This window comes from Impatiens glandulifera, chromosome 4 (assembly GCF_907164915.1).
Source record: "Impatiens glandulifera chromosome 4, dImpGla2.1, whole genome shotgun sequence".
In the NCBI taxonomy this organism is placed as follows: domain Eukaryota; kingdom Viridiplantae; phylum Streptophyta; class Magnoliopsida; order Ericales; family Balsaminaceae; genus Impatiens; species Impatiens glandulifera.
Window position 1 is genome coordinate 12,930,066 of NC_061865.1, and position 11,057 is coordinate 12,941,122.

Here is an 11,057-nt window from a genome sequence, read left to right on the forward strand (position 1 = left end):
TTTTTGTGTTAATCTTATTTCCTTCTATCAAGATTATACACAACAAAAATATATAGTTTAATTTTATTTAATATACTCTTTCCTTGAACTAAGATTGTGTACCATGAACATACCATAATTTCAATATTATAAATCCATTATCAACACTCCACCTTGATTTACAAACTATCTCCACTTGTATTCCACTCTTCCAACAAGAAAAGTCTCCACAACTCCCAAATCAAAGAATTGTCAGCATATCAATAACATTGTTGTCTATTGATAACAATTTCTCTTCATTGACTATGCCTCTCTCATAGTACAACCCAACATCTATGTGCTTAGTTCTCCCATTGTACAAATAAACCATTTCATACAATATACTCAAATTGGCATTGGCATAAGGAGAACTTTTAATATACTTTTCTTTCTCTTTTATTTTTGAAAAGTTTCCACTAGAAACTTTAAAATGAGATATCAAAATGAGCACCAACACCCTTAGCGCGATCCACAAGGAATTTGGAAACAATTTCTCAATGTATCCACTTTGAAAAATGTGAATTTATCTCATCTCCATATTCCATTGAATATCATACCCTAAAACTTTTAGGAATGACCCAAAATTTTTATCTCAAACTCCTTTCCCAATAATGTTTTAATTCCATGATATCATTTATATCCATACAAGCATTCGCCATGTCATTATCAAATAATAACAAATAAATAATGGAAGATGCACAAATCTCCTTTAAATAGACATTATTGTCATACTTAGTTCTTGTAAATGAATGATTCATCAATAAGTATCAAACATTTAATGTCATTGCTTAAGGCACCGATGTAAAGATTCCAAGAAAACATACACTGTTAATTTTTTTAAAAATCACATATCTATTAAAAATTGAAGACACCCAAGACGAACTTTCATCGTCTACATGCTCAAAATAAAATACTGATCAAAAGACGAGAATACCTAAGATGAACTTTTATCGTTTACTTCGTACCAAATAATTAGGTATCTCTTGACATCTATTTACTCAAGATTAAGATCTAGCAAAACATTTATCACCCACCTTTCCTTGAACTTTGCACACTCAACCAACTTAAACATCATATTTCTCATTGAACAAATTAACTTGCAATCTACTAATTTTTGAAAAATATCATAACAACTAGCAATTAAAGAATATCATTTCAAGATTTACCAAATCTCTTTAATTGTTTTCACTGTGTGCTTCAAATGATTATCCATAGTTTATTCGAAAAAAATTACGAATATCCTTTCATTCAATTGATCGGCCCTCTCATTTAGCCCGTCATTTTATAAGAATAAAATATCTATAGTTCTTGTAAAATAAAATATCCATTTTTTATTAATAGGAATATCATTTAAGGTCTCATTCAACTTAACACATTAGATGACAATTTATTGATCTTGTTACTTTCGAATTAACTGAACCTCTCATCTACCCTTTTTTTCATTACTAAGAATCTCATTCAAGGTCTCATTCATCTTCTCAAATTAGATAACAATTCAATGATCTCATTTGAATTTGAATTGACCGAGTTTCTCATCTAGCCCCTTTTTTATTACTAAAAATTGTATTCAAGGTCTCTTTCATCTTCTCGCAATATATGACAATTTAATGATCACATTCGCATTCGAATTGACCGATCCTCTCATCTAGCCCCTTTTTCATAACTAGGAATCTTATTCAAGGTCTCAATCCTCTTCTTAATAAGAGGACAAATCAATATTCTCATTCATTTAAACTATGATCCATAATTCATGGACAATTAAGATAAAACAAAAGAAGTAATCAAATCCTCACCATTGAATTAATCAAGTCTCCAATCTAGTCATGTTTTATGACTAGGAATCTCACTCAAGGACTTATTTATCTTATCACATTATAAGATAATGTAGTGATTTTTTATTGGTTCGTTTGAGAGTTGCTCTCAAGATGTCAACATCTAAGTTTGTAAGTGTTTTTTACTAGTCTTCCACTTTTTGATATTTCATTAATATTTTGTGTTAACTAGCAATTTGTCAATCCTTAATCACTTATTAACTTAATCCAATCTTCCAAATAGTCCGAAAGATTACCTTGTCAACGTGTCGACAATGTTTTCATCAGTAAACACATTTTTTTATAACACTTATTGTGTAACATTTTTTCCTCCATCCATGGCCAATGACACCTTTTCACCAAGGTCATCCTCTTCCCCAATATTAGAAGAAATCTCAATAATCATATGTTTATTCTCCCTTGGTGGTGTTCCTTTTTGATGACATATCTCCACCTCGAGTTGTGATTCATCTTGAATCACTACTACTTGTGTCTACATTGTGTGTGTTGCAACTTTGTCAACCTTCACATCTCGACCTAGCATAACATTATCTCCACTTTATTCCAACCAAACTCTATACCATTGTAGATCATCTAGAAATCCAATAAAGAAATATTTCTTTGTCATTAGTTTTAGCTTTCCTTTATTCACATGCACATATGCAACACAATCAAAAGTTTTTTGGATGAGAATATGAAATAGATGAACCAATTTATACCTCAATTGTTGTATTCAAGCTAAGAGCAATTAATGAGCTTCTATTGATCAAGTAGCTAACTTTGGAAATTTCCTCCCCACCATTTGTTGAAGCTTCCCCTTAACTGAGAAATATATTGCAATTTCGAGAGCCCTGCCTAGTTATTTGAACTCCAAGTTTACGTACTCATAACCAATGTAGTTCATCACCTTATTAAACCTCTTAATCACTTGATTATCCATTAAACTATTATAATCTTTGAACTTTTGAATTTCTCCACTCTTGTGATTTATTGCCCATGATCTTCTCAAGAAGTAATTGATTAATAGAATGAAATACTTTACATTACAATCAATTAAAGGTCTTGAACCAAAAACTTGGTTCTTACCTAATACTTGAAGCCTTCTAGTCAATCCTTAGAAGCCAAAATCTTGATGATTTAGTGACCTCAGAGATAATAGCTAAACAAACTTGTGAGTTACCTTATAGAGAATACACATTATTTTCTTTACTCATTCCATAAAAACTAAAGTAACTTTGCTCACTAGTAATTGGTCATCTCTTACCTTCCAAGCATAACCTTGTTGATCCAACTTGCCAAGAAAAATCAAATTCTTCTTTAGTTTAGGGATATATCTTACCTCATGAAGAACAAGGGTAACACTTTCATCCATTTGATATGGACGACTCCAATTCCTTCAACATTACATTCATGATTGTTGTCTATCAACACCATTCCACCATTCCACCATTCCACCATTCTCCTTCTAGTACCCATGGAGCCACTCCTTATAAAGTGTCATGTGGAAAGAACACCATGAATCCATTATACACTCACCTTTGGAAAAATTAGTTATGATAGAAAACACCCCTATAAATTCACATCCCTTCTCAACATTGGCTTAATAACCTTTTCTAGTATGTTATTTTAGATTTAGACGGTCTCTTTTGAAGCATCCTTCCTCTTAACACCGAAAGTACTTCACATTTTTCTTAGTCTTTAAGATAGACTTAAAACTCTTATTGTTTTACCTTCTTTCTCATGAAATTGTTTACCTCTTATAAATATGTTTTCATCTTTGTATTCTTATCTACAATATGTCATCTTGATTTATTTCATGGACATCAAGTACCTCGTACTTCTTTACCTCAAACTTGATAATCATTCATACCAACAAAAATTGCAGCTCGACAAATTTGGAAACCTCCCTAAAACTTGTCAATAATCTTTAAAGAATACTCCAAGATCTTAAGCTTTCTCTTTTCTCAAAGAGTCTCTCTTTAGTACCACTTGTTGGGATATCATGAGATGAAGTATCTCATAATCTAAGAACAACAACACCAAAAAATTGCAGAAACGAAATAAATATAAATAACACAAACACAAGATTTATAGTGGTTTGACCAAAACATGCCTACATCCACTTTCGAAACATAAGAGAGTTATAATTTTTATTATAAAGAATGTTAAAAGAGTGTTATAATGATTCAATCTCAATCAAAATTCACACACAAGGAAAACGGTGCTCTCAAGACAAAAATTGGCTTTATAAAGTGTTTGGTTCCATCTTTAAATAAGTCACAACTATGTCAACATCAATATTTTGTCCAAAATTCTTTAAGAGCCTCCAAAATATTGTCACCATATTTTCCTATTTGTATGACCACAATAAAATATCTAATATAAAATATTTAATATTTTTTATGTTAATCTTATTTTTTATATCAAGATTATAAATCAAAAGATATAGTTTCCTTTTATTTAATATACTTGTGTACCAAGATTTTGTACCATGAACATATCATAATTATAATATTCTAAATCAATTTTGAACACTGTCTTGATGCATTGTTATAGTTGTTGGGAATAAAAAAGTGGGAAGAGAAATTGTAAAACGGTAAAGAGGTAGTTTGGACGAAAAGAGTAGAGAATTGTGCAAAATGGGCAAGAGAATGAATCATTTTTCGGTTTTTTTACTCACGGAACCAAAACTGCAATGAAATCTATGAGAAAAAAGTGAAGTTGCTTTGAGTATATAAGAATGTGAATCAATATTTCTAAAATCATGAAACGCACTTCAGGTAGGGAACTGGAGTTTGGGTATCTTCGAAATATCTTAAGAAATAGAGGTCAAATGTGTTGTATCAGAGGGAGAAGTAGGGGTGAGTAAACATGTAAAACCGATCCGTTTTATTCAATCCATATTAAATCCAAACTAAATTTATTCAATTCTTAATTAAACATTTATTAATTAATAAGGATTGGATATTGATTAAATTGAATATTGTTTGGACAATCCAAACTAAAAAATATTTATATATTTGTAATGTGAACTTCAAATTATTCTATAATAATATTTTTTATAATTTATTTATTTATTTTATTTGCATTTAATTAAAAAATGAAAAAGTAAATTAAGTATATTATATATATATATATAAAAGATAATAGAGCTATAATTTAATTAATTTTTTTTAATTCAAACATTAATATATATATTATATATATACATATGTATATATACTATGTATATACGTAGATATAGGTATGTACCTATGTACATATAGGTATCTATACATATGTATAAATATATATACGTATACATATACATACATATGTATACGTATATACATATACATACTATATTGATAGAAAAATTAAGTAAGTTAATTTTTGGAACCGGCCACTCATTACAAGTTTTGAATATTTATTCTAAATAATCAAAAAGGGAGAAATTGATAGAAAAATTAAGTAAGTTAATTTTTGGAACCGCCCACTCATTACAAGTTTTGAATATTTATTCTAAATAATCAAAAGGGGAGAAATTGATAGAAAAATTAAGTAAGTTAATTTTTGGAACCGGCCACTCATTATAAGTTTTGAATATTTATTCTAAATAATCAAGAAGGGAGAAATTGATAGAAAAATTAAGTAAGTTAATTTTTGGAACCGGCCACTCATTACAAGTTTTGAATATTTATTCTAAATAATCAAAAAGGGAGAAATTGATAGAAAAATTAAGTAAGTTAATTTTTGGAACCGGCCAGACGAACTAAACAGCTGTTAATTTTCATGTGCAGATACAGATCAAAACTGTATGAACCGGTTGGCGTATCAAAACCGGTTGCTGCTATACTTCAAAGAAACCAGCTTCAAGTGATCAAGTTAAAGATCAGAGGAACCGGTTTTTACTTTCTCAAGCGACCGGTCCGCAAAGACAAAAACTTACATACCAGCCGGATCATACTGCACAAGACACAAAACCGGAAGATTCAAACTTCAAGAGTGACGTACCATGACGAAAGAAACGTGTCTTGAAAGAATAAAAGAAGATCAGATCCGATCGGAAGCATGCGAGGAAAGCAATGATGCTTTATTGATCCGAAGTTGACAACCCGAGGTGGATGTCCAACACGTGTCCAAATCTGAAAACCGACTATGTCATCTTCTGCTTAGAGCTGCATGCATGACTGCCAGGTGTTGAGGAAGATGAAGCGTGCAAGCTACCTCTCTGCACCGGCGTGATAATGATCAACCAACCCGGAGGAGAGAGAAGAAAAGTGACCGTTGGCTCTTCACAGCTATAAAAGGAAGACGAAACGTCTTCATTTAATGCAAGTTACGAACGCAGTTGTGAAATTACAGATTACGAAAAACAAATCATCAAAGCATTAAGTTAGAGAGATAAACTTCTACATTCCAAAACCGGTGTGTCTAAAACCGGAAGCTTTCTGTATCGTGTTGTGTTGAGTTGTTGTATTACATCAAAGTGTGAGTTGGTGTAACCGGCGAGTAGCGAAGTTGGGCTCGACCGGCAGTGTTGTTGTAACTATAAAAGTTAGTGGAGATCCTTCTCATAACCTGAGAAGAAGGGGTGACGTAGGAGGGTTTGCTCCGAACATCCATAAAAAAATCCTTGTCTCGTGTTCTTTCTTTTGCTTTCATTACTTACTTACTTAGCCTAACCTCAAACCAAATTAATCGTACTCCGAAAACCGGTCACTCATATCCATAAAACCGACTCCTTCTAAAAACATCATCTAAAGTCGCATACGTTGCTTCAACCTGAAACAGACATTTCCGCCCTTGAACCTAGTTCAAGAGTCTGTGACAGTTTGTGTAGTGCTGAGAACGGTTATAGTCTCTAACCGGACTATCACCAAAGTGTTGTGTGTGTTGTGTAAGCGGTCACCCTTCCTGAAACCGGAAACACCCCGGTCCTCCAAGGGCGTCCCCGATCCTAACATATATATATATATGAAGAAACAAATAAGTTGAAGTGAAAAAAATTGGTTAGAGGAGAGAAAAATCTTAGGTAGGAAGAAAAAACTATAATTTTAATTTAAATTATTTTAAATAAATTGAATTATTCAAATCTAATTCAAATTAAACTTAATCCGAATTTAATTATAACCGAAATAGTTAATTCAATTTTGTAATTTGGATTCGGTTCGCATTAGTCCATCAAATGCTAAAAAAAAATCTGGTTGACTAAACTACATAGAAATAAGTGAAGTGAAATTTAATTTAAAGAAAAAAATAAATTGAAAAATATATTTATTTAGATAATTTGGATAATCGTGATCCAATCATAATTTAATTCGATTCTAACTTAATCCGATCCGATTTAAATTTAATCCAAAATATTCAATTTGAATTAATATTTTGGATTCTAATATGATTGAATTTCGGATTAAATACTCACGGAGGGAGTTCTGAGCAACCAACTATGAATAAATAGAAAGAGAAGATGGATTTAAGATAGAGAAAAAAGGAAATAAAAGACGGTTCTTGCTGTGGTTTTGAAGGGTGAAACATGACTAGGACATTAATGTGAGCTAGACTATACTATTTTGCTATAATGAGTTACTCAACCCAATTAATACGCATCCTATTCTAGTGATTAAAATATGCATATATTATGAAATAAATTCATCAAGTAAAATGCTTAAAGTATTTAAGTTCAAATTTGCATAATAATAAAAATAGAAAATGAAACATCCATGTTCTCAATGTAGAAGTTTATAAAAACATAATATAAAATAGATAAATATAAAAGCACACCCTCAGGGATCACACAGAAGGATTAGGGCAATTGAAAGCTAATTTGATGCGGTCCACGGTTGTGGAAATAATAGAAGTGACAATGTTCATGAATTCCATATTTATGTCCTTAGAATAAGACATAACTTGGAAAGCTGTCGTAATGAGAGAACCATTGGGAAAAGCTGGCGCAACATTTCTAGAAGTCGAAGCTCCTCCATGATTGATCCGCATGCATTCAGGGTTTCCGTCTTTAGAAATAATAAAACCAGATACAAGCAAAGGCTTTGACCAAGAACCATATAATTCCTCAATAAAATCTTCACGATCGATAGGAGCATAAGCTATAACTGCACCAAGAGGATCCACTAGAGTCTCTTGGATCACAAGCAGATTATTTGTGGATTCAATATGAGGCTGTAATATATAATATAATATCAATGTTTAGTCCATCTCATATTCAAAGAAAATATAAAGTAATTAATTAGTCTCATATTCATTTACCTTGATAATAGAGATAGAATTATCTAGTTGATCTCCAAACCTAATGCAAACAATCTCTTCCGCGGCTCCTCCATTGCAAACAGCATCCCACTAATGATAATAACCAGATTTATATTTCAATTACATAGTAGAAACAAAACACAGCTGATCATGACCAATACCTGAGCTCTTAGGTTAACATTTTTTAAGAAATCGATAACCACTTGACATGGAGCGTCAAGCCAAAATGAGGTAGCAACGTTCACAATCAGGCCACTGGATGGGATAACATTTTGTTGATCTCGGCATAAAGAGAGATAAACCTCATTGTCATTCAGTCGAACCATTTCAAGATTGTCTATCATGTTCATGTTGCCGCAAAATCTCTTCCTCATCTTGTTGGTTATATTCATTATACATTTCCTATCTTCTTGCGTCATGGCACCTAGCACTAAAGATGCAGATATATCATGTAAACATATTTCTTTCTATTTTCTTTTCAAAAAAGAAAGAAAAGTGATAGAGATAATATATTACCTCCCATCTTCTGCAGGGGGCTATCAAATTGGTTTTGCAAGATATTATCATGACAATTCATTCTATGGCAGGACGTTGATAGTGTTTGAACCCATCTATCTGCACTGAAGGCCAATCCACGAAAGATCAGATCTTTATAAAGCAGATGAATTGGGACATTGTCTTCAACTTCTACATGTTCCACCCATGTCACCTACCAACAACATTAAAAGGTAACCATTTAATTTTCAAATAATCTTGTTTGGGATTCATTCATTAATTACCTGAGAGACTCCGTGAGAAACATCCTTGATTAGACAGCCAGAAGGAAGCCTCCATGCACGAGAGGGGGAATTCAATTGTAAACTACTATCGTTAAAGTCATGAGAGACCTCCACTATTAGCCACATTCCTTCAGTGACCTTTTCACAAAAACGAACAAAGCAATAATCTCTTGGAGTAACAAATGGGGTAAGTAAATGCATCTGCTCAAAAACCTGCAAGCAAGCAAACACATCCATTTTAGCCAATTTCTTTTCAATATTGTGATTTTTTCATTCATAACCGATATTTATACCAGTTTTATACTCCCGACTTGGCGAGGCGAGGTTTGATTTCCATATTCTTTGATTGTGAAAGCTTCTGTTATGATAGTAGGGAAAATATAGTCTACCCTCATTTTCTGTGAATAAAAACAAAAGATAAGCTAAGAGTAAAACATAGAAGTTTTATAAGATTTAAATAAAGAAAATATATATATATATATAGGGCTAACCGAATCCATTAGCATTTCAGCCACTCTCGAAGCACTCATTGTCAAGATTGCTTCATCTTTCGACGATTCAATGCGAGTATGGAATCCATTTTGATGGCGATTTTCTCGGACACTTGTGTTCAAGAATTTGGCGTTATATGTATCCCTATGAATGTTGTACCTTCCATCAGTCATATCTTTTAGCCAATATGGCTCGTTTACATTCAATAGGTTCACTACTTCCTCCCTAGCCAACCCAATTGTTTGCATCATGCTCCACGTCTCAGAATCTTGTTGTGGATTCATAACTGTATTCATACTATTGAAATTGGGATTGATTGGTTCCATTGATGATTCTCCTAAAAATCCTCCATTGGATTGATTGAACGAAGGAACTTGCATTGGTGGTAGGAAGTCTTGGATTAGCTGGACAGGTATTCCCATGGCCATAGTAGAATTACATTCATCATAGTACTGATTCAGCCGCCCAATTGTAAATTTACATAAACGAATACATTTGAAAAATCTAAGTTAGGGTATAATAACAAATAAGGTACACAATATAGTAAATGAAAATAAATAATTGAACACAACCTGATGCCTCAATTGCAAGTTTTCGGCTTGAAGTTGTCTTACATTGGCAAGTTTCTCGAGTTCAGCCGGAGTAAAAACCTTACATGCATTGCACGTGTACACATCAATCAATTCTTTTAAAGAATGACTCTCAACTTTTAACATGTCGTTCTCCTCTCGGAGAGTATATCCTTGTTCCTTTTCATTTTTTCCCTGCATAAAAATATTTACTTATTATTGTAAAACAGACAATGAGAAGAAGTTTGATGTTGGCTTCAACTCAGCCAATCTAAAGTTTTGAACTTTTATATTTTCTTTTTATGATTTTAATTGAAGTTATGAAAATTAAATAGAAGAAAGTGTGACAATTTATTGATGTGCCAACTACTAATTAAAATTATTCCTAAAATGAAAAAGATTCAATTACTATTTAGTGAAATATATAATAACTTAAAATTGATTTCATTGTACCTTGAGATTAGTCCTCTTATTCTGATACCAAAATCTCACTTGATTTGGTGTCAGGCCAAGCTCTTGCCCGATTCGGCAACGATCCAATTCGTTTGGATGTGGACATTGGTTGAAATACCTTCATTTAAAACTCATGAAAAATAAGTATTCATTAAATACATTTACTTGGAAAAAACAATAAAGATGAATTTGTCGTATTCTCGTAAAAGTCTCATGATTCTAAAATGAATTGTAAAAATAAATATATAAATTGTATAGACATATATAAATCTAAGATCTATCATATCATAGATCATCTTAAAAAAAGGTTTTTATTAAAATAAAAGATTGAGAGCTCTAGATATAGCAAATTAAATTCAATTTAGGACAAATTTGTTCTCTTTTAAAAAAAGTTTAACCATATCTAGGAGAGAAAATATTATTACATGTTTCTTTTTGAATAAATAAATAAAAAGACTAAGTTATATGAGATATAAATATTCATACATTTCAAGCACTTGAATCTGATATGGAGTGTGACGAAATTGAGGTCGGTGCGGAAATAAGTCAGACTCTCTCCCGCTATTTAAAGATTCTGAAACATCTCCTTCGATTGAGTTTGAATTCATCTTTTTTTTTTTCTTATTCTTCTTTCTTATTTTAAACGTTTTGATAAAATCACTGTTCTCTTTATATATTGTTATTATCTT

The 11,057-nt window shown here is 31.8% G+C and overlaps 1 protein-coding gene across 1 annotated transcript; it reads right to left on the reverse strand.

Annotated features, from left to right (window-relative positions):
• Positions 1-7,601: 7,601 nt before the first annotated feature.
• LOC124934762 (homeobox-leucine zipper protein HDG12-like) lies at positions 7,602-10,474 on the reverse strand. Its single transcript, XM_047475268.1, has 9 exons — positions 10,397-10,474; positions 9,919-10,110; positions 9,346-9,798; positions 9,148-9,252; positions 8,855-9,067; positions 8,592-8,784; positions 8,237-8,505; positions 8,076-8,165; positions 7,602-7,988 (listed from the first exon to the last, which is right to left on the reverse strand). The coding sequence occupies exons 1-9, from the start codon at positions 10,472-10,474 to the stop codon at positions 7,602-7,604; spliced, it is 1,980 nt and encodes a 659-aa protein (XP_047331224.1).
• Positions 10,475-11,057: the final 583 nt, after the last annotated feature.